Genomic DNA, 24293 nt, shown 5'->3' on the forward strand with positions numbered 1-24293 from the left:
TTTTTACCCATATTTCTGACAGGAAAAAGCTCCTTCCTAGGCTGCTTAAATCTATACATGAATAAAAATGATTTTAACAAAAGCTGCAAACGAGTGAACCTGGCATGTTTTGCGATCGGAACAATCCAAATAAAGGGGCCACAGTCTGTTAGAAGGAACATGTGCCAAGACCAGTTTTAGTCTCAGCCATAACATACAAAAAAACACCTTCACATCCAAAAGCCTTAACTTTATTGTTGTTGAAACCTTAAGGATATTATTGTAGTCAGTGTTAGCTTTCAAAGGAACTGGTTAAAATTGCAGCTAAGATCTATAGTATAGCAATGGTGCAGCTCTAAACAACATTCAGGTGTAAAATCTGAAAGCAAGAAAAATGAGATAATCCAGGCTGGGAATACTTGATGAAACCAAATTCAGCCAGAGGAGTATGCATCCATTACAGAAACATGGAGTGTCCCTTCTTGTATATCTTGTTTTCTGTCACCACAAACAAGTCACCTATTTTGAAGAACATTTAGAATATGCTGTAGAACTTCACTCTGTCAGAACTAGTTAGGCTTCCTTAGGTTTTTGCATTAGGGAGCCAATCCATGCTGGAACTCGTTCACGAATGCTAAAAACTATTACCGCTAAATAGGCCATTTCTTAATCAGTTCCTTGCCAGATGATAAAGGATGCTTTTAAAAGTTTAAAAGTTTTTGTTTAAGGTTGCTGTTTTCTCTTTTTTTGCAAATTCACTTCCCCACTCCTTTTGATGGTTATTATAAATCAAGTATTCTAGCTTTAAAAATATGATCTTGAATCAATGATTAATATTTTCATCTAAACTGTGTTATCTTAAACATTCACAAAACTGCTATGCCATTCTATACAGATAATCCTTGACTTACAACATTCGTTTTAGTGTCCAGAATTATAAAGGTATCCAAAAAAAAAAGTCCTCACACTTATGACCAATGCAGTGTCCCTGCGATCACACTACCAAAACTCAGACACTTGGTAACCAACATATAATTTGCAGCACCCTGGAATCACATGATTACTATTTGCTACCTTCCCAGCTGGTTTCCAACAATTTATGTCAATGGAGGATGCCAGATTTGCTTAATGACAGAAAACAGGTTGTAAAACCAATAACAAATTATTTAGCAACAAAATTCCATCCCAATTGTAGTTATTAAGTTGAGGACTATGTGTTGGCAGGACAGCCATTCCTGATAAGAGTGACTATTGTCTCAGCCATTTTTTCAGCTTTGATTGTGGATTTGTGAAGGGCTAAGGCTTTGGAAATAATTTTATAAAAGTTTTCAGACTGATAGCCATCAACAGTAGTCTCGTGCTTTCTTTTTAACAAGGCATGGGATGTGGGGTCCTTGGTGCTCTCTGAGCTTGGTTATTTTCATTGCCATATTAGGTAATATTATCAGTGCACGGATGATGTCACCAAATTTGGTAATGATAGTTTGGGAAGAAAAAAAACAAGCTTAAAACAGTTCAAATCTGAGCTACAAATATTCTCTTCTCTCAGTAGGTCATAGTAATACTTGTGGAATCTTTGAAGTGACAACTTTACAATGAGAAGGAGCTTGAGAATTTCCTTTAGAGCAGAGTTGGCCTGTGTCAGTCCTGACTGTTTAATTAAGTTCTTACACCACTGGCCCTTTAATTTCATTGGCTGAGCTGCACAAAGTTGTACACTGCGTGATAGATAGCAATAGCAATAGCAACAGCACTTAGACTTAAATAACCGCTTCACAGTGCTTTTACAGCCCTCTCTAAGCAGATTACAGAGTCAACCTATTGGCTCCCAAACAATCTGGGTCCTCATTTTACCGACCTTGGAAGGATGGAAGGACAAGTCAACCTTGAGTCTGGTGAGATTCGAACTGCCAAATTGCAGGCAGACAGATGGCTATGAAATCATTGAAATAAGCACCAAACGTTGGTGTTATTTGTCCACTCTGATTCCTTTTATATATCAACAAGACCCACATGAAGTTCTCACAAATACATTTTGAAACATATGCAAACATTGAAAAAGAAATCTGAAAAGCATCATTTTCACAAAATTCTATTCTCTCAACAATTTCCTGAATGGCCAAAAAAACCCAAACAAATCCTACAACACATTAAAATACAGTAATAGTTCAAAAACAACATTTTGGATTTGGGAATAGATATTCCAATCAGATTAAATGTTAGCCAAATTAGTTCCATTATATCACAAGTATAGAAGCTACTTTTCGTGGTGACAGTAAAGACAAAATACAAAGTCATGCTAAATGAAAGAGGCAGAATTTGGCTCTTTTTTTTCCCTTCCCCTCCTCTGGAGCAGACTTCTGAATCCAATTCATGAGACAGAAATAACTTCAATTTATGTCATAATTAAATTAAAGTAGGATCTGCACTACTATTAGGTACAGTGCAGAGAGACACACCCCTTCTCAGGCCAATGCTTGTGCTTGGCTTCTTGGTTACAGTTCAGTGTCCACGCCCAAAAGACAACAGTTAGGCAAGGACAATAGGATTGAATGCAGTTTATATATAATTAAAATTACATTAAATTAGTTTCATATCATTATTTCCCTTTCTGTTATGCTAACAGTTGCAATCTGTTGGCAAATGTTGGAAATGGAAAGCATATGCTAGATTTTGGTGAGGCACATACATCCCTGGTGCCTCTGTCTGTACACCTGGAAAGTCGAGGCTCGGCAGATTTTCTCAGGAGACACATTCTACAGACTGGATCCTTGAGTGCTCTCTGAGCTTGGTTGTTTTCTTGCAGATGTTTCATTACCCAACTAGGTAACATCATCAGTGAACGGATTCTACAGATTGGGCCAGCAAGGAGCTCTCCTCCCCAGATTCTCCTCTGCCACCTAAGCTAGACTGCCACCTACTGGCCTAGCACAAAAAGATGTCTAATTGCCAAAGTTGAAATAAAATCCAGCTATGAAAATGTAGGTGGTATAAACAGAATGAGGGCCAGACACTTTGTTCTTCACTTCAAATAATAAAATATCTTGGCCAGCCTTAGTGGTATTTCACAAATGCACCCTTCAATTCAATGCAAAGGCCGATTTGGTGGATGCCATGAGACGTGCCTTCTCTTCTCCAAAGCTGGCAGTCAGTGCAATCATAAGAACTGTCCTCTCAGGAAACCAAGCTGTTCCTGGTTCTTCTGTCCTTTCCTTGCTACCCTGGATGCTGTTCAGAATGGACGCAATGGAGAGGTCTGGTGATTCCACTGGATGGTTCTCTTTTAGAAATAAATAATACAGCATCTTATTTGTGGCACTCCGTTCTTGGTCTAAAGAATTCAAAGACAGTAAACCCAAGCTATTTTTTTTCTCCATTTCATCTATTCTCAATTTTCTTAATAAGATTAGTTTGTGTAATGAAATCCTATGGCTGAAACCGGGTCTTTCCACAGCCAAGCCAGTATTGTATTGTATTGTCTTTGGATTTCAGTTCTGCCCAACAGTTTAAAAGTTGAGAAAATCTCCTCTCTCAATCAACTGCCTTGATTCCAGCTCTAAGCACACAGAAAAAGGCTCATAATTGGCCATTATAAGAGGCGGCTGGGAGACGTTTTGCCTCCTTTGATTCCCTCATGTAGAAATGCCCTCTTCAACTTCAGGGCTGATTGAACCCAGAATTCATTTCTAATAAGGAAATTCAGGGTTCACACTTAATAGTTACCCCTGAATTTGGCAGGGGCCTGTTCTCTCCAGTGGTGTGACACCTCTTATGCTGAACAAACTGTTTGCTCCCATTAAAACTTTTCCCACAGTCAGGACATATGAAAGAAGTCTTTGCCATATGGATCTTCTGATGTGTAACCAAGTGTGAGCTCACACGGAAGGCTCTCCCACAGTCAGGGCATTCATAAGGTTTCTCCCCCGTGTGAATTCTCCGGTGGATAATGAAATGAGCCCTTTGGCTAAAGCTTTTCCCACATTCCAAGCAAATGTACGGTTTTTCTCCTGTGTGAATCCGCTGGTGAATCACAAGGTTCATCTTCACACTGAATTTCTTCCCACAGTCCAGGCACTCGTACGGTTTTAACCCAGTGTGAATCCCTTGGTGTTTCGCCAAATGGGCATTCCGACTAAAGCTTTTCCCGCAATCCGAGCACCGATAGGGCCTGTCACCTCGGTGACTCCTTTGGTGCCTTTTGAGCGCCGAGTTCTGAATGAAATTTTTCCCACAGTCTGTGCAGTGGTAAGGCTTCTCTCCTGTATGGATCCGCTGGTGGTTGACCAGATGGGAGCTGTACCTGAAGTTCTTTCCACAGACGTGACAGATAAGTGGCCGTTTCACCCTAGGAATGCCTACTTTTCTTACAGTGTCCTTCTGAGATATCACACTTCCCGTGCTAGACACAGGTGTTTCCTCGGCCTGATCTGAAGGGTTTCTCTTGGAAATTTTCCAGTCCAAAAGGCATTTTTCCAAAGGAGAACTCTGAGGACAAACTTGCTGGAATGTCCTATAAGTGTTGCTATGCGGTTCTAACTGCACACGTTTTTCAAGCTCAGGACTCTTTTTGCCATTCCCATAGGCTGTTCCATTACCTTCAGGATAAACAGACAAAAAGCAACAACAACAACCAGGTAAGTATAATGCCAGACAGAAAGTGCAAACAGAGCAATAGCAGCTCATTATGAGAATCACTTCTCAGTGACACATTTTGCATGCAGGTCTAGGGTTCAGTCTCAAGAAACTGGTTGAAAAATGCAACTGTATGAGGCTCCAAAGAGAAAACAATAAGGGGAGCAGATTCTTACGTCTTTCCAATGTTTAGCTACTGCTAAAGCAGAGATGATTCATATAAGAAATCTCATAGAACACTCCTTTTGGAAGCGGAGGAGAGATTTGGGCTAGGAAATCCTTTCTTTTTATTTTTTTTTATCTCACCATCAAATGAAGCCTTCATACATAATGCTAAGCAACCCTCCCCTTCCAATCAAATGCTCAACAACGGCTGGGAATTCAGTAAATATCCAGTTTGGCAAAAACTACAGTTAAGCCACCATATAATTTGTTTACGGGCCTAGCAGGCATCAGGCTAGAGAGTGGGTAGATGATGAGTTCTTGTCCCACCTTAGCCATGAAAGCCAGCTGGGTGAACTTGGGCTAGTCCAGGGGTGTCAAACTCAAGTCCCAGGGGCCAGATGTGGCCCATGGGGTGCTTAGATCTGGCCCATGAGGCTGCCCTGGAAACAGCGAAGGACCAGCCCGCAGTGCTTCTGCCAGCAAAAAGGAGCTTGGGAGGGCTGTGTGCGGCCCTCCCAAGCTCCGTTTCCACTGGCAGAGGGTTGCAGGAGGCCATCGCAGCTGAAACGGAGCTCAGGAGCCCATTTTCGCTGGCAGAGCATACGGGCCACCACAGGCACCCCTAACATGAGTGATGTAAAAATGCTCCCCCCACCCCACCTGCCACCCCTCCCCCCAGATCAAACACAACTTTAATATGGCCCTCAATGAAATCGAGTTTGACACCCCTGGGCTACTCACTCTCAGTCCAACCCACCTCACAGGGTTGTTGCGGTGGGGAAAATAAGGGGAGGAAGGTGCATTACATATGTTTGCTGTCTTAAGGTATTTGCAAAAATGATGAGATATTTGAATAATAAAATAAAATAAATAACTGGATCTAAAGTTTTGGGTGGCTGCATTGCCCTTACACTATTACATCATCCACTATTGATGTAAGTTTCCTGAAAAGCTTTCATAACAACCAAGTAGTCTATTTTATTTCTATTGTGTTGGTTACAGGATTTAATTTCTTTTGACTCTGTAAGGTTTCTTATTTGTAATCTCCATTTTCTGTTTTGATTTGGATTTGATGTACATAGCTTGGAATCATAACTACACAACTTGGTCACTTTGTAAATCTTCTAAATAAATAAAAATTTAACTGAAAAAAAAATCATTTCTGCAGAATGCTGCAGATACTTGTAGTCAAATATATTAAATGTATATTGCTATTACCATATCATTTGATGGCTTCTGTAGTAAGGAGCAAATTAGAGGATAAGAAGGCATAGAAATGGCACTGACTTAATTAGATCAGCCACAATCTTCGATATTAGAGGGAAGGCTGAGAATTAATCAAATATGATATTAAAAACAGCAATAAAACAATAGCCATTCAGCAGGTCAGGCAGTATGTAAATAAAAAAAATGGTTGGTCACACAGCCAGCCAGGTGTTTAGAATGGATTTGGCATTTTTATCCAACTATCAAGTCCTTCCCAAGAACCTGGGATATAGGCAGATGCAATTATCATGGTTATATAACCTATTGGCCAAGCATATGAAGTAAAAATCTTCAATAAAATGTTCATTGGGGATTAGTTCACTCAACCTTTCCTAAAATGGCAGTCAGCAGATGTTTTGGGACTGCAACTCCCTGAATTCCCAATGTGGATGATGGGAGATGCATTCCCCTCATCTGAAGGGCCTCTGGCCGGGTAGAAGGCCACTGCAATAGAAAAATACAAGTAGTCCTTGAGTTACAGCCACAATTGAGCCCAAAATATATGTTGCTAAATGAAACATTTGTTAAGTGAGTTTGCCTCATTTTACAACTTTTCTTGCCACTGTTGTTAAGTGAATCATTACATTTGTTAAGATAGTAATATGGTTATTAGTGAATCTGGCTTCCCCACTGACTTTGCTTGTCAGAAGGTTGCAAAACATGATCACACGACCTCAGAACACTTCAGCCGTCATAAATGTGAAGCATCTGAATTTTGATCACGTGACCATGGGGATGCTGCAAGAGTCAGAAGTGTGAAAAAACAGCCATAAGTCACTTTTTTTCAATGCCATAGTAACTTTGAACGGTCACTAAACGAACTTTCATAAGTCAAAGACTACTTGTACAGGAATGACAGAATAATGGAGTTAGAAGGGACCTTAGAGTCTTCTAATCCAACCCCCTGCTCAAACAGGAGACCCTATACCACGGGTGCCAAACTCGTGGCCTGCAGACCAGATGCGTCACGCGCTGGCCACGCCCAGCCCCGTTTTAGGAAAGGGGGGGGAAAGTTGCAATACGTCATGTGACAACGTGTTGTCGCAAGTTTGACACCCCTGCCTTATACCATTTCAGACAAATGGCTGTCCGATGTCTTGTTCAACATCTCCAGGGAACCCACAACTTCTGAAGGCAAGCTGTTCCACCGCCAGAACAACCAACCAGCAGGATGGTTGGCCTTCAGAAGTTGCATTCAGAAAAAGAACAATGCTCTCAGGGATCACCGACCTTCCACGCCTTTATGAATTTTCCGGTGCGTAATAAGGTTGGAGCTTTGGTTGAAACCTTTTCCACAATCAGGACACGTGTAGCATTTCTCCCCCGTGTGGATTCGCCGATGCCGAATCAGAGCTGACTGGTAGATGAAGCTCTTCCCGCAGTCGAGGCAGGTGTACGCCCTCTCCCCGGTGTGGATCCTCTGGTGTTGGGTCAGAGCAGAGCTCTGGCTGAATCTTTTGCCGCAACTGACGCAGGCGTAGGGCTTCTCTCCAGTGTGGATCCTCTGGTGTTGAGTGAGGGCCGAGCTTTGGTTAAAGCTTTTCCCACACTCTTGGCAGCGATATGGCTTTTCTCCAGTGTGGATCCTCAGGTGAGCGGTGAGCGCCGATTTGTGACAGAAAGTTTTCCCACATTTGAGGCAAGAATCTTTTCTTTCCCCTACATCAGCCGGAGGGCCTTCTGGGGCCCGGATGTTTCTTCTTAAAGGGACAGTTTCATCCAATCTTCCCAGCACGATCTGATTCTCCTCTTGGAGTTCCTCTCGGTCCGTGGCTTGTAAATGACCCAACAATCTTCCAAATGGTGTTGTGGCAGTGGGGCTTCCTGGTGGAGAAATGTCTCCTGCAAAGGAAGTTTTTGGACTTTTAGACCATGTGCAAAGCCCAAGAGGCCAGCTTTATGGATCAAAAACATTCCTACCCCATTTCCTCATTCAGCACACTTGCAAACCAAACAGTAACCCAAAAGCCCAAAGATTTCCCACTGCTCCAAGAGACTGTCAGATGAAAATAAGCTTTCACATAAAACAAGGCAGGCCTTCGATAACTCAGCATGACTCCAAACGCATCACAAGAAGAGGTTGATATTATACATGCAGATAGTCTTTGACTTACAACCACAATGGAGATCAGAATTGATCTTATTAAACAAGATGGCTGTTAAATGAGTTAAGCCCAATTTTACCTTTTTTTGCTGGGGATGTTAAGCGAATTACTGCAGTTGTTAAGTGAATCATGTGGTCTTTAAGTGAATCTGGCTTGCCCTGCTGACTTTGCTAACCGGAAGCCAGCTGGGAAAGTCATCAATTGATGATCACATGACTGCAACCACTGTAAATACATTTCAGATGTCAAGGAACCACATGCTGATCACGTGACTGTTGGAATGCTGTGTCGGTTACAGGTGTGAGGACTGGTTATAGTCATGTTTTTCAGTGCCGTTGTAACTCTGGACAGTCACTAAATTAATGGTTGCAAGTCGAGGACCACCTGGTGAGGAAAGCTAGCAAATTCTTCTGATATTTTAATTGTTCTTAATTAGATTACTTCTCAATTATGGAGAGCTTTTTTTTCTTGAATCAAAATAACTACTAATTTTTATATCTTAGGAAATGCTGACGTAGACCACCAAGATGGAGCCTGACATCAAGGGCTTCCTACCATTTTAAGAGGATTGTACCACCTGAAGGTCCATCCTAATTCAGAGTTTGGTTTCACTTACTTTTTATCCAATCATGTTGCCAATATTCCCTTCCAACTTTGTTGATAATCGCTGATATAAATATTTATTTGTTTGCTTCCTGCCAGACTCCCGTGAGCTTTGCCTGCATGCAAGATAACTTGCTTTTTGGCTTTTCAGAGATGAGAGAGGCAGCTATTTTCTTTCTCCATGAAATGCTCTGACTACAATCTCTATTTGGAAACTAAGCTTGAACTTTAAACTTTTGTGACTGAAGAACCGGCCTAATGTTTACTCTTTTTTCCACTCCCTGTTGTTTATAAAGTTCACAAGGCAATCAAAAACTTGCACATTCTTCTGTGCCTTGTTTATTTTAATAAGGGTATTACTCAAGTAAGGTACCTTCTGATATCTATCCTATAAAGTATTATTTTTTTCTCCATGTTGTTTAATGAAACAACTACCAGAGTTATCTAGAACTAAGGTGCCGCTAGATCAGGGCTGTCAAACTCCAGGCTTGCATCACACCGCTGGCCACACCCACGCCCAGTTTCCGTGACAACATGAGTTTGACACCCCTGCACTAGGTACATATTCAGCTGTAATCCTCAAGTTACAATTGGCCACTTAGTGACCGTTAGAAGTTACAAGGGACCTAACTGGGAGTGGGTACTGAGGACTCAGATTCAAAGTTCCAACATTTGTGCCCGCCCGGCTGTGTGATCGCACTTTGGGCACTCGGCAACCGGGTTGCATAGATCGACATTTGCAGGGTCCCACGATCACATGGCCCCATTTTACTTTCAGTAAAACTGGCCCATAACAAACCATGGCTTCACTTAACAACCATGTAGTTGCTTCACGACTATGGTACTCACTTAATGATTGCCACAAAAAAAGGTCATAAAATTGGATCGATCATGTGGGTCATCTGATTTACATCCGTCATAAGTTACGAGTTGGGCAGGCCTCACACTGGTTACAACTCAAGGACAACCTGTATGTAACGTATAGCACAGAAATGATGCTGCTGTCCCCTTATATACATACACAGATAGCTCCTACAATGAATGAAAATGCACTTTTAACCATAACTTTCCTACGTGCACGTTTCTTCTTGTCCCCTCTATTACATGCATAAGGGCAAAACAGAGAGAGTAAAAATGTAATTGTTATTTTGAACTATTTTAGCCCTGCCTCACCTGGAATGAATTTTGTCAAGGACTGGCTCTTCCAATAGTCCTGAAAGTCTGACTTCCACAGCCCGTCCCTTTGCTCTGTATGGGAAGCCATTACAGGCTGAGCAATTGGGAAGCCTGCTCAGAGAGAGCTAGTCTACTTTTGCAGTGTAATACCCACCTCCTGTACTCGTTTTCAGATCAGTGGACATGAAGTGCCATGGGAAAGGATTTTCCCCCTCTGTTTCCCCTGTCCAAAAAACAGACCCCACCCTAAGGAACGAACTCTGAAATGGGCATGCAAGGCAGTCATATTGCTGAATGAAGCAAGACTGAGACCAATCATCCCCTAAATGGGACACCACCAGGAACTCACTGGACACGTCCTGGAAACAGAGTATAAAATATATAAAGGAAGTGGGAACATTAGAGGTAGTTGAGCCCAGCATTTCCCTTGCTAAGCGAGGCAGTTGTTAAGTGAATCATGCCCCATTTTATGACTTTTTTTGCCATGGTTGTAAAGCAAATGACAACAGTTGTTAAGTGCTGTTGTTAAACAAAGTTAAGCAAACTTTGAAATGGATCAGGCCTGTCACAGCCATCTTTCCGTTTCTCATTGAGGGAAGAGGGAGGTCTGGAATGTCACACCAGATAGCAACAACAGACCATCCTGTGGGAAACAAGGTCATCTCCACAGGTGCTGGCCAGAGGCTGAGGGGAGTTGCCAAAGAGATGCCCAGGACACCTAATTGGACGATGTCCCAATGGTGCTTTTTTTTCCAAGAGGCAACTGGACTTTCTGGTTTTTCTTTGAAGACGTTTCACTTCCCATCCAAGAAGCTTCTTCAGCTCTGACTGGATGGTGGGGAATGGAAGGATTTATGCTGCTTGGAGAGAACTGATCATTTGCATTCTTTTAGCAAGTCGTTGAGGCCACCTGGAGATTGATCTGTGTCCTCAGGGTCACCTGAATAGTGCAAATGGGTGTGGAGCCTCCTTGGAACTGTTGAAAGGACTGTGTTGTAGATTGGAGATAGATGCAGGCGTGGGCTGCTACCAGTTCGCACAGGTCGGGAGAACCGGATGCTAATTTTACGTCTGGTTTGCCGAAACGGTAGTTCCAATGACTGGCTGGCCCCGCCCACCCCGCCCCTCCCAGGAGTCCCCACATGGCCCATTTTGGATCCCAGGTAAGTACAGGGCCTGCATGGAAGCTCGGGGAGGGCGAAAAATGGGCCTCCCAGAAGAAGGCCTCTGGAGCCTGGGAGGTTTTCGTCCTCCCGGAGGCTCAAGGAAAACCTCTGGGGCCCAGGGTGAAAACAGTCCTCCCCCCGTAGTGCAGGAGGCTGACTAGGTCACGCCCACTGTGGCCACGCTCACCCAGCAACCGGTTGCTAAAATTTTTGAAGCCCACCCCTGGATAGATGATGTCATATCACTCCTCTGTTGAGAGAGGGCTGTTCAATTTTGACATAGATGGCCTCTTTGAGCCCTCTTTCAAACCAGCGATCCTGTCTGTCCAAAATATGGATTTGTTGTCTTCTTTGTGGCCTGTGCCTTTTAAATGCAGATGGGCTGCTGAATCTACTCCTGATGTGTTTGTTCTCCTTATGTTGTGCCATGCGTTTATGAAGTGGCTGTTTTCTTTCCTCAATGTACAGATCTGCAAACTGAACAGACCCCTCTCAACACAGGGGAAGGACAGACGTCATCTATCTCCAATCTACAACACAGTCCTTTCAACAGTCCCAAGAAGGCTCCACACCCATTTGCAGCACTCAGGTGGCCCTAACGATAAACCTCCAGGTGACTTGAATGACCCGCTAAAAGAATGCAAATGACCAGCTGTCTGCAAGGAATATAAATCCTTCCTTTCCCCACCATCCAGCCAGAGCTGAAGAAGCTTCCTGGATGAGAAGCAAAACCGTCTTCAAAGAAAAACCAGAAAGTCCAGTTGCCTCTGGAAAAAAAGCACCTTTGGGGCAACCATGACCTGGATGACTGAGAATCTCCATAGAGTCTAATTGTACAATATGACCTGTGACACTGGGGGAAGGGATGATCTATTCTTTAATTGTACAGAAACCACGGGAAATATTTAGAACTGGTTTTATTTTCATGCGTGCCGAAATGATGTACTCAATAAAACAATTCTTTGAGAAAGTTGAAAGTCTCCGAGTGCTGAATTGGTTGGGTTCCTTAGTCGGAACTTTTGACATCTGGCTTCCCTCATCGATTTTGCTTGTCAGAAGTTCTCTAGGAAGGTTGCAAATGAGAATTCCAGGATGTTGAAACCATCATACATGCATGCTAGTTCCCAAGCAGTCGGATCACATGACTGTGGGACTGTGGTGTTCCTGCAGTGTTCGTAAGTGTGAGAATCGGTCACTTTTTTCAGTGCCAATTTAACTTTGAACGGTCGTTCAACAAACGGCTGTAAGTCGAGGACTATGGTAGCTGTAATCGGGACACACCAATTTTAGCTGGCTTTGCAAACAGCGTACATTATTAGGAACTGCTGAGGAATATCAATAAACTTTGCAGTTGACCTATAAAAGATCAGGAAGGACATATAAAGTGATGTGAAAGCATTTCCTTTAATAAAGTTAGTTAGGTGCCGTCAAAGCAAGCTTGACTCCTTGTGATTCTAAGACCAAATGCTCACCGTCTTAACCTGCCTTTGGCAATATCTGAAAGTTAATCCAAAAATCTTCTTGATCCTGACCGTCTATTTCAGGGGTGTCAAAATGGATTTCTTTGAGGGCCGGATCAGCACTGTAGTTCTCCTGTGGACTGGCCCGGGAAGTTGCGGGGGGGGGGGAGATGGGACAGGCGCCTCTTGAAGCACTTTGTCAGCCAAAACGGGGCACGGGGGAGCCACAAAGTGTGGAGGCCGTCCAGGCCAAAAATGGGGTGTGTTGGGGCACATGGCCCCCTGTGCCTGATTTTGGCTAGCACAGTGCTGCAGGAGATCATCCAGACTGAAAAGGGGGAATGGGGGGCACGTGGTCTCACGCCACACTGTGGCTGCCAGAGACACTGCAGGCCAGTCCTTTGTTATTTTCAGGCCAGCTCCTAGAGCCAGATTTAAGCACCCCAAGGGCCGGATGCAGCCTGTGGGCCTTGAGTTTAACACCTCTGATCTTTTATCTGATGTCTTCCTTTTCTCTTTGTCTTTTCATCCTTGTCAAGCATAATAACCCTATTTATCCTTTCATTCCCTTACATCATCTGTATAAATAAGTGAGTTTTTGCTTGTTGATCTTTGCTTCGAAAGATCAACTGGCCTTTGTTTGATTAACGGTTGATCAACAGTTGTCGATCAATCCATGAGCTTTAATAATCACCTCCAAAAAAACATAATTCAAAGCCATTTATCTCCTTTCTCCCATTCCTTCCCTGACTCCAACTTTCACAGCCAATTCCAAGTGTAAAGATGGACAGTTTCAAAACATAATAAAATAAATAATAATTTACAGCTAGAAAAAAAAAACAATATTTTACGTGTTCTGATCTTTGTTAAAATTGAAATGTCCTGGTCCTTCATAATCTTGTCCATGTGTATCATTGCCTGATTGATTGGTTGTTTATGTAAACCATGCAACACAGAATCTTTAAAAAATCCAAGTTTTAAGAGTACAGGAGATGACGGGAGGCATATATCACTTACCCAGGGACAATATATGCTTATAGTTTTCCTGCATAACATCCTTGTAGAGGGCTTTTTCGTTCACATTCAGCAATGCCCACTCTTGCTCAGAAAAATGCATGGCCACCTCCTCAAATGAGACCTACATTGGAAATAGGCAGATCTTTAATTCCCGAGAGACCCTTCCAGCAACTTCACAGCCATACATTACCCAATCTGAAAATACAGGGAAGTTTGGAATGGGGCCAAGAACTGAGAAAAGATTCCATCCAACAAAGGATCTGGGCAGTAGGGTGATAAGAGCAGCATCTTTCTCTTTGCTCATAATGACTGACAGCAGGGTATGATCCACTTTTTCTGGGCTGGAGGCTACGCTTTGAGTGATTTGGGGCCACAAAAAAACAGTGTGGCGCAGCCAGGACTAAAATTCTATTTGACCGCATTTGATTTGTTCATACATATGTTCTAAATTGAATACAGATAAGATCAATTCCCAATCATGTATTTAATATTTTATTATATATCATATTAAAAATTAAAATGTAGCTGGTGGGGTACTTGTGGACTTCCAGGCTGTGCATCTGTAATATTAGATTATTCCTAGATACAGGAAAATAAATTAATATGCTCTGAGCAGCAAAAGGAATTGGAAGATGAATCATAATTGCTTTTAACATTACTGAATAATATCGTTCAGCTGCCATATCTTTTCTTTCCTTTTCCCCCTCTCCTGCTCCACAAATTCAACAACACCAAGGATCAAGGTTATGATTTCAGCTGAAAACAAAGCTCTAATTAGACTATATATGGATAAATATTATTTATTTATTTGTTTTTTTATTTATTTTTATCCTTGGCAATCACAATATCGCAATACAAAAACTGCAGGATTTAAACAACCTACCATACAAATTGCAACCACAAAATCAAAGCTGGGAAAAATAATAATAAGAACAACAAGAGGCATGGGTGAATTTACTGAAAGTTTCCTCAAAAATACCGTTTTTAATCACTTTAAGTTACCGGGGAGGTAGCTTAAAAGTCAATAGAGAGCCCATTATGTAGTGTTCATGCTGCAACATAGAAAGCAGTACTTTTTAACTTTCTCTCCTCTCATTTTCCAGAAATGTGGGTCAACATGCAGCCCCTGGGACATAGTTCATGCAGGCAGAGTGAGTAAAAATATTAATAGGGCTTATTTAAAAAGGGTCTGACTGTAGCCAAAATTTTTAAAAAAACAGCGCAAAGGAAGGAAAAATATCCTCTAGTGTTTCCTTTTCAGATTGTTGAGCCTTGTTAACTATGTTTTGTTACAGAAAGAGCATATTTCGACATTTTTCACATGAATAAAGCATGTTACAGAGACACACGTTTTCTTCTACATCTTGTGTTTGCATTTTTGTTCTCCCAAGTACAGCCTCACATATATATAAAACGCCTACCTGGTGAAAAGCCAGAGAGCTAGAATAGGGTGTTACCAAAAGTAGACAAGGCGCGATTTTGCTTTCTTTCAGAGCAAGAAGGATGCCTGGAAATTACAGAAAACATTAACATGAGACAGTAACTAGTTCAACTATGCCTCTCTAAAAGAGAACAGGGGTGTCAAATCGAAGGCCTGGGGGCTGGATCCGGGCCACGGAGGGCCTAGATCTGGCCTGCGGGGCCACCCTGGAAACAGCAAAGGACTCGCCTGCAGTGCCTCTGCCAGTAAAAATGGAGCTCAGGGAGGTTGCACAACCCACCCCCCTGGGGCTGTTTTTGGCTACGACGGCTTCCTGCAACCCTCTGCCAGCAAAAACAGAGGCCCGGAGAGACTGCGCCCTCCATTTTTGCTGGCAGAGGAGTGCAGGAAGCAGTCATGGTTGAAAACGGAATCTCGACGAGTGACATCGAACAGGCCACACCCACCTTGGCCACACCCACCTTGGCCACACCCACTCTGCCCCCCCCCCCCAGATCAAACACAACTCTGATGTGGCCCTCAATGAAATCGAGTTTGACAACCCTGACCCGGGGTGGGGCTGCTGGGGGTTTGCAGGCGTTTGGGAGAGCCCCTAGCTAAGATTCTGCACAGTTCGAACAACCCCCAAATCCCACTCCTGGCTGGCTCTGCCCACCCCACACCTCCCCTCCCAGGAGTTCCCCACGCGGCCTGTTTTGGATGCAGGTAAGTGCAGGGCATGCATGGAGGCTCAAGGAGGGCAAAAAACAGGCCTCCCGGAAGTTCAGGAAGGCTGGAAATGGGCCCGTTTCCAGCTTCCAGAGAGCCTCCAGAGGCTGGGAGGCTGTTTTCACCCTCCCAGAGGCTCAAGGAAAGCCTTCAGAGCCCAGGGAGGGCAAAAAGTCCCCTTCCCTACTGTGGTGCAGGAGGCCAACTAGGCCACACCCACCATGGCCACGCCCACTCAGCAACCAGGCAGAGAACCCTTTGCTAAAATTTTTGAAGCCCGGCCCTGCCCTGATCTAGAATCCCTGGTGCAGCAAACAACAAGAATTCTCATGCTCACCCAATGACATCACGTGTTCAAAATTCTCCTGCATGACATCCTTGTAGAGGACTTTGTCACCAACATTTAGCAAGGCCCACTCCTGATCTGTGAAATACACAGCAACCTCTTCAAATGCCACCTACACCACAAAGAAATGACATCTTTATTTCACAACAAAAGAGCTACTATTCCTACCCTTAACATAATCACAGCTCACTGCTGAAGTTTTCAAAATTATGAAACCAACTGTTAAGCACTAGGGCTTAGATATAGTTCAGGCCAAACAGTTGTTTGTCTTGCTGTGTATACTTTGCAACTGAACGGACTAAGTGTATACTTTGCAACTGAACGAACTAAGAATTAAGAACTGTAGAAGCAAGCGAATAACAAAAAAATATATATCATATAATCACATAATTGCCCTGGGAGTCCTTGACTGATAACCACAATGGAGTCTATACATCAAGGTCATCAGTTGTGATGGTTGTAAAAATGGGTCATTGACATGAAGAGAACACGGCAGTCATAAACTTATTCACTGATATTTCTATTAATTTGCTGGAATGTGAAATTAAGTGTATTGTGTAATATAGGTCAGGGGTCTCCAAACTTGGCAATTTTAAGACTTGTGGACTTCAACTTCAACAGTTGAAGCCCACAAGTCTTAAGGTTGCCAAGTTTGAAGACCTCTGATATAGATAGTATTTGACTTACGTAAACAATTGAACTCAAAATTTCTCATGCTAGGCAAGAGAAATTGAGTTCTGCCCATTTTATGACCTTCCTGGCCACAGCTATTAAGTGAATTGCTGCAGTTGTTACACGGTTGTTAAGTGAGTCTGGCTTCCCCATTGACCTTGCTTGTCAGAAGTTTGCAAAAGAGGATCACACTGTTCTAGGATACTACAACCATGACAAATACATACCAGTTGCCCAGCATCCAAATTTTGATCACATGAGCGTGGGGATCCTCGCAACAGTTGTAAGTGTGTGAAAAGCAATTTTCAGTGCCATTGTAACTTTGACCAGTTGCTGAATGAATGGTTATAAGTCAAGGACTGTCTGTAGTTTACATACTATATTAAGTCTCTTTTCTTTTGTGTTGACTTCTTTCATGACTTTGGCCACTGTGTCCAGATATGCTGGCACAGTTTGGTTAAGAATCTTGACCTGTCTTTGAAAACTTGCCATATTTTTCTAGCCTTCCAACTTGGTAATGACTGCAGTGTTGATTTAACCTTGTCTTTTTGTACTAGAGATCTGGAAAACAGGGAATATCTTGAATGTTGACACTCCAACTGCTGTACACAGAATTTCAATAAACTCCTTTGTCTGACCTTCTGTCAACCAAGTATTATCTGTTTATGAAGAGTCCTTAGCACGCCAATTTAAGGACGGAATCTTCTAAGTTCAGAGATCTTCTGCAAGGTTCTCCTTGTCTTCGCCCATGTATGTTTCCATCTGTGATGTTGTAATGCAGGAGTGCCCAACCCCTGGGCCATGGTCCACTACCAGGCTGTAACCTATTTGGAACCAGGCCGCGTGAGAGGCAGGCCAATGTGCGTGCACAGCTCCACTCCCATGAGTGGCGCCCTAAAAACTTACCTCTTACTTGAGTGGAGCTGCGTGCGTGCGTGCGTGTGTGCCAGCCCACCACTCATGTGGCACCATTCCTCTCTCCCCTCCAACCGGGTCTGCCAATCCGCAAAGGTTGCGGGCCGCTGTTGTAATAAACCTCGTCTAACAGTCTCTGAAATGTTTTAAGTTTCTTCCTGAGATCATTGTTCTTTCTTTGCTTTGGTTTTCCTTCTCTTCTTAGCAATTTTCACTACCATGTCTGACATTCAGTTTGCCTTTTTTTCTTTTTTCTTTTCTTTGACTCCCTCTTTTCACCTTCAACCTTTAACAATTGATTTGATTTCATTCCATAGTTCTTCCTGTTCCCGACCAAGAAGATTCAGGACTTCAAAGAAATTCCTGATGCTCTTCTTGAAAATGATGGATCATTTTCTAGCGCTCTAGATCGTATCTGAAAACTAGTTGGTTTTGTTCTTCCAATTTAGCTTGAATTGGAACTTCCACAGGAGCAGTTTCTGGTATGTTCCACCGTCAGTCTCTGGCCGTAATCTTTGCTGTAATAATTGAGCTGTTTCACCTTTTTGTAACAATAACATAGGCAATCCTTTTCAAGTACAGGAATCGTGTTAAAATCATCTCCAATGGATGACTGTCTAGCCTTTAGTGAATGTTAAATCTATTACCTTTTGGCATTATTCCCACTGTTAAACTTTACTGGAATACATCTTCAGGGTACATGTAGCTGAATAAAAAATAACATAGACTCCATATTGTCATATTTGAACCCCTGGATTTATTGTTCTATTAAAGCAATAAGGCAATACATTATTTTCTATAGATTCTCACAGTGTATGGAAAATACACTCTTTTTGTTGGAAGGGTCATGAGACTTAATACCCGGGGCTAGTTTACACATATCAATTTTCTTAGCCCAAAGAACATTGCCCATGGAGCCTAGTTTTGCTCACATAGGCAGAAAGCATAAAAGGAGGGCAGCCACTGTGTTCGCGTCTTAGGCATTTTTGTTCTCCAAAACAAAGCCAAATAAAGACCTATTGAAAACGACCTACCTGAGGAAGTTCCATCTTGCTAGGCAAAAGAACAGGAAGTATTCCAGGGAAGCAGAGACTGAAACTTTTTATCTGCCCAGAAATTAGAGAAGAAACAATTTATTATATCACCGCTGATGAATTCCATTAGTCCTATAGTAATACTACAATTCCAACAATCAAACCCAGATGCCTAAGGAGGATTTTTAAACAAGAGAAAATTCCCCCAAGGAATCCAGAATTGCACATGTGTATACTATATAAGTCAATGGGTTTAAGATTTATTTACAAATAAGAACAGTTGGTTTATTGGTTTTTCTTCAAAGAAGCAAAACAAAATTACAGTATTTATGTCCAATAAATCTCAGCAATTGGTATCGGATGCTTGCTCTAGATTACAGTGTTTTTCAACCTTGGTGGCTTGAAGCTGTCTGGACTTCAGCTCCCGTTCTCAACCCCAAGGTTGAGAAACACTACTCAAGAAGCTAATTTACAGTCCATAAGCAAGTCTTATCAATCCCAATAGGGCAGAAGGTGCTTGGGCCCCAGTAAATTGAAAAATCCTGCATGGAAAAAAAAAGTATTCTGGTGGTAGCTAGTTCTCTGATGAGAGGGAGCAAGATGTGACAGAGAGGTGCCAAACCTCTTCAATCCCATCAATAATTACCTCTACCCAATAATTCATATGGGGATCAGCAATTCTGATAAAAGAGACCCTAAACACATCTCCAGGAGCTACACAGACCCAGTCAGGAACTGGGAGCACGAAGTACAAATAATCTTCGACTTAACCACAAATGGGACCAGAATTTAGCACGCTACTATGGTAGAAGGGAAAAAATGAGAGATATCTAAAGAGATCTGTGTGGGCATTTTTTTCAAGGCACATTTATAGGAAATGGAAAGAAGGACATAAAACTAAAGGATACAAGCCAGTCAACAAATATTACTGGAAATACTTCAATACAGCTAAATTCAGAATGTGCTGAAATTTGGGGAAAAAGCCAAGAGGCTGTCAGCCTGTTGCCAGGAGAAAGGAGTAAACTGATAACAGTAAGAAGGTAGGATCTGTTACCTCATCTTTTACATTTCGCATCTCTCAGAAGGAAAACAAAGGCCTCACTGGCTACTGTTATTGTACCACAAATGGAAAGAGGGAGTTGCAATTCAAGGTACACAAAAGAACACTGAGCTAATTTAACAAATTTCAGCTTTCCAGAATCAGGTGAATTACTCCCTAGAATACAGAAATTAAGCAGAACTGCTAACTGTGGCTCTTGTGACCTTCTGTAAAACTGGTATTCCAGGAAACTGGAAAGTAGCCAATGTTGCTGTCCTCAAAAAAAAAAAAAAGGTGGGTGGGGGAGAAGAGAATCTGGGAAATTACAGATCTGTAAAGCTTGATGTCTATATTGGGCAAAGTTTTGAAGCAGACGATTAAACAAGGCCTCTGAGTACTTGGAAAGGAATGCAATAATTAATTAGAGCCAGCTTGGTTTGTCAAACTAATCTTTTCTTTTTTTTTCTGACAGAGCTATTATTTATTTGTTATCCCACCTTTATTTTTTATAAATAACATCATTATATTCTCATTAATAAAGGAGTCAAATATGAGCGAGGTAGATAGATGATAGATAGAGGACTTCATTTGCTGAATGTTTGCATCTGGACAGTACCTCCAATGGAAAGTGATATCAAGCGGACTGCCAGAGGGCTTGTGTGCCCTGGGCCGTTCAACCTTTTTATTAATAACCTGGATGAATGGGTTCAGGGGATGAGGATTACATATGCAGATGACCCAAAAGTACTTTTTCCCAAAAGCAACTGGACTTTTTTAGGGTTTCTTTTTCCTTTGAAAACATTGCATTTCTCATCTTAAAAGCTTCTTCAGTTCAATTCTTTCAAATCCTTCAGATTCAGAAGGGAAATGTTTTCAAAGTGGGGCGGGGGGAACCCTTGCCTTTTGGAAAAAGCATCTTTGGGACAACCATCACCCAGATAATTGAGAATTTCTATAAAAATCTGTAGATGACACACAACCCAAGAAAGAATGGCTAATACTCTAGATTAGAAGATAATAAGATGGGGGAAACTTGGCTTGGCTGTTAATGCTTGTTAAAAGGATCTTGGTCTTTTGGAATACATTAAATAAACACACACACACCTCCCAGCGACTCTGGGCAGCTAATTAATGGTTTAAGCACAAGCAACCACACAAGAGGGGCAAAGAATGGAGAAATGCACAAAGCTGTCCTGCTGCTCCCCAAGGCAGCCAGCAAGCAACCTAAGCACAGCGCAGCCAGGGAGTGCGGAGCAATTAAAGTGGTGGATCAGACCCAGGGTTCAAGTCCACTTTGTGCAGTGATACCCTCTTTTTTTTACCAACCGATCTACCTCACCGGGCTGTTGTGTGCAAAAGGCGAAAGAGAAGAAGCATCTTGTGCATCTCCTGGAGGAAAGTCCAGGTTTAATGCACGATCAATGCACAAAATAAGCAACCATAGCTTGGATCCCCGCCCCCCTTTGCCTCCACCGACCTCCCACTACATTACACACACACCGACTAGCCTGGCTTCTGCGATCACGATCAACCCGGCTCGCGACTATAAGGAGCCCTTAACCAGCCGGCAAATCTAGTTTCCCATCGAGTTCCCTGACTAAACCCGGTACCTTCGCCTCTCCTCCTTTTTGCAGCAGCAATTAACGATCCAGACGGGAAAGCCGAAGCGCCTCCAGCCCGGGACAACCAGGCGGCGCTGCGTCTAAAATGGTCGGTAATTGACAGACGGAGCGGTGGAGGCGGTGTCTCCTTTCGTTGGCCGTGAGAGCACGGCGCCCTCTGCTGGCCGGCTGCCTCCCTGCCCCGAACTTGACTCGCTCAGGTGTTCTGCCTTCACAATGGGGAGCGGATTCGACCTTACAGACAAAAGGGTGTTGTTTTCCTGAGTCTTTCCCTTATGGGGGTAGCAACATCTACAGTAACTCTATATTCTAGCCCTTTATTTCAAAAAACTGTCATTTGCATTTATTGAATTCCATTATTTCGTTTCTAGGGTTTGCCCTCGAATTTTATTTTGTAAAGCAAATTTTTTTTTTATCCTAACGAAGCTATCTCAGATTGGTCCCTTTTTCAGGTTTGGCCTTTATTTTTTTTCCCCAAGAAGATATGATGGCTGTAGTTATAGCAACACTGGAATGCGTCCTTAAAGCCTTGTCTGAAGTAATCCTTGACTGAAGGGCTTTATAAAGGCAAATATTAAATATGATATTTGTGGAAAAGTAAACTTCTGGTCCCGGTGATGGAACCAGATTGGATCTTGTAATATTTGTATTTAATCTACCTCAGACTGTCTCAGGCAGTCCCCAGCATGTTGAAATCTGGACTTCTGTATTGCATTAATATTAGCAAACCTGTTTTAAAAATGTCTTTTATCCAGTGAAGGTATCCAAGTGACAAGATGTTTGAATACCCAAACAACTCCAAAGGCTTCTTTCTTTTTAAGGTTCAGTGTTTTCTTGGATTTTCATCTTTCTTTGAACGTCCTTAGCTTCATTTCTATCTTCTAAAGAGTTAAGTTTGTTGAATGGATTTTGCTTGCTTCTCCCACCACTCCATTCCTCTAGCAGAGATAAAAGGAGATATGGCATAGGATGTTAACAATCAAGTAGACAGGCTGTCTCCAAAACATTTGCTATTAAAATGGCTGATAATGCCTGGACATATTCTTGCAAAAAAAAAAGATAATACACCTACACAGAGTTTTAACCCTCTTCACCTTCCAATCTCCCTTCAAGGCTTAGGTTCCAGCAAGTTTTACAACATAATCTCACATAGGAGTCTAGTGACCTTCACGCACAACATCTGCTGCAATCAAGCAGCTATATTTGTGTTGTCTTAAACTGTAAATAATAATAAGAGAGAGAATTGGTGAGTTCCCAGAAGGCTGGAGGACAGCAAATGTTTTTGTCTTCAAAAATGGAAGGAGAATGATCTAGGGAACTACAGATTTCTCAGTTGACATTGCACTCCGGCAAAGCCCCTGAACGGATGATTAAACAGCGTGTTTGTGTACCTAGCTAGGAATGCAAAAGTTAACAAGAGCCAGCATGGGTTTGTCACAACAAGTTAGGCCAGGCATACCTTATCTCCTGGAGAGTTACCACCTTAATCGTACAGAACATAGTGTCCCTTGACTTCAACAAAGCCTTCAACAAAATCTTTCATTATATCCATACAGGCTATAGGTGGCAACTAAGACTGACTGAAAGACTGTACTCAGAAAATACATACAAACTGATCCATATCAAGCTGGTGATAGATACAGAGTTGATCTGTCCTGGGCCTGATGATGTTCACCATTTTCCCCTGTTCAGTCATGTCTAAGGGGCAATTGCTCACCTCCATTTCTTAGCTGAGGGAGACACTGTTGTCCGAAGACATTTCTGTGGTCATGTGACCAGCATGGCTATATGCTGAGACCCACGGAAAACTCTTTATCTTCCCACCACTGAAGAGGTACTTATTTATCAATTCCCATTTGCTTGATTTCAGACTGCTAGGTTGGCAGAAGTTGGGACATTGGAGTGTTGAACCAGAGCTCCAGTGTCAAGATCAAGGTCTTTAACTGTTGGGCCATTGTGCCCCCTAGGGGAGGGAACAGACTTGATCTTTGTTGACCAGAGGGCAGAACTACAACTAGTGATGTCCATTCTGAGTAATGAACTCAGGGTAACCAAGACTCTGACATTTTGTTCAGGTTCAAGAGATCCTTTATTGAGTACAGCATATTGGCACTTAGAAAGGCAAAGCCAGCTCTAAATTATTCCCGCGCTTAGGGATAGTTCAAAGAATAAGACATCCCCACCTTCCTTTGTCTCTCAAGTCACATGGGCCAATCAATCCAGATTCAACAGTTCAACAGTTGTCCATTGACATGACCTTGGTTTTCACACTGGCTGGTAGATGCTATGGCTAGCTGGCTGAAGCACCACATTCCCAAGTTCCCCCCTCCATGCTGTCCCTTTCTCCCCCTTGAATGACAACCAAGAAACGAAGCAGAAATAAGTATGGCTTCAGCTGAAGTCGTTTTGCAGGTTGACAGGTGAGTTGAAACTTGAGGAAAGTATATTCAAGTTATATATTAGGAGGAATCTTCTGATGGAAAGAGGTATTAATCAGTGGATCAGATCGACTCATGAAGTGGTATGTTCTCCTTCACTGCAGATCTTCAAACCGAAGAAGTCAAAATTGCATTACCAAGTGTTGCACTGAATGGAAGGTTGGGTAAGATGACCTCTGAGACCCCTTCTAACTTGATGAGTCTATGATTAATACAGGAGTAAGGAGAGGGAGGAGGAAGAAGCATTAGAGGCATTAAAAAGATTGACAAGAAAGCCGCTTGTCTGACAGAATTAAAAACAACCTCAACCACACTGGTTACTAGAAATCTCCACGGATTTGTCAAAAAGAATCCTCCCTCTTTTATTTTATTTTATTTTATTTCCTAATTGGATTAGAGGCTTAGTGGGTGGTTTGAAGAATGCTGACACTTTGATTTCACCCAAGGTAGTAGACAGTGTTCCTTGTTATCTGTGATCAACAGTTATGTATTGACCTGAAGCGATCGTT

At 42.5% G+C, this 24293-nt stretch overlaps 1 protein-coding gene across 4 annotated transcripts; it reads right to left on the bottom strand.

Moving 5' to 3' along the window:
- Nucleotides 1–1948: 1948 nt before the first annotated feature.
- LOC113447617 (uncharacterized) lies at nucleotides 1949–21452 on the bottom strand. 4 transcript variants are annotated; one of them, XM_087918837.1, is made up of 8 exons: nucleotides 21335–21452; nucleotides 18686–18757; nucleotides 16056–16176; nucleotides 14991–15076; nucleotides 13570–13690; nucleotides 9924–10037; nucleotides 7273–7884; nucleotides 1949–4574 (listed from the first exon to the last, which is right to left on the bottom strand). In XM_087918837.1, the coding sequence occupies exons 2-8, from the start codon at nucleotides 18698–18700 to the stop codon at nucleotides 3679–3681; spliced, it is 1965 nt and encodes a 654-aa protein (XP_087774963.1). In that variant the 5' UTR covers nucleotides 18701–18757; nucleotides 21335–21452; the 3' UTR covers nucleotides 1949–3678. The 4 variants fall into 4 exon arrangements, with proteins under 4 accessions (XP_087774963.1, XP_087774960.1, XP_087774962.1 ...); XM_087918834.1 differs by lacking the exon at nucleotides 9924–10037; XM_087918836.1 differs by lacking the exon at nucleotides 9924–10037 and having other exon boundaries at nucleotides 16056–16142; nucleotides 21335–21449.
- Nucleotides 21453–24293: the final 2841 nt, after the last annotated feature.

The sequence above is a fragment of the Pseudonaja textilis genome, unplaced genomic scaffold (assembly GCF_049901715.1).
Source record: "Pseudonaja textilis isolate UNSWEBS1 unplaced genomic scaffold, rPseTex1.2 PTEXCTG81, whole genome shotgun sequence".
In the NCBI taxonomy this organism is placed as follows: domain Eukaryota; kingdom Metazoa; phylum Chordata; class Lepidosauria; order Squamata; family Elapidae; genus Pseudonaja; species Pseudonaja textilis.

What these genes read in the sequence shown, in the direction of transcription:
- LOC113447617 (XM_087918837.1), bottom strand. An exon ending in TGAACACGTGATGTCATTGG is followed by an intron (nt 15,077 to 16,055) that starts GTGAGCATGAGA and finishes TGTAATTTCCAG; the next exon opens with GCATCCTTCTTGCTCTGAAA. An exon ending in CTTGACAAAATTCATTCCAG is followed by an intron (nt 7,885 to 9,923) that starts GTGAGGCAGGGC and finishes CTTCCTTTGCAG; the next exon opens with GAGACATTTCTCCACCAGGA.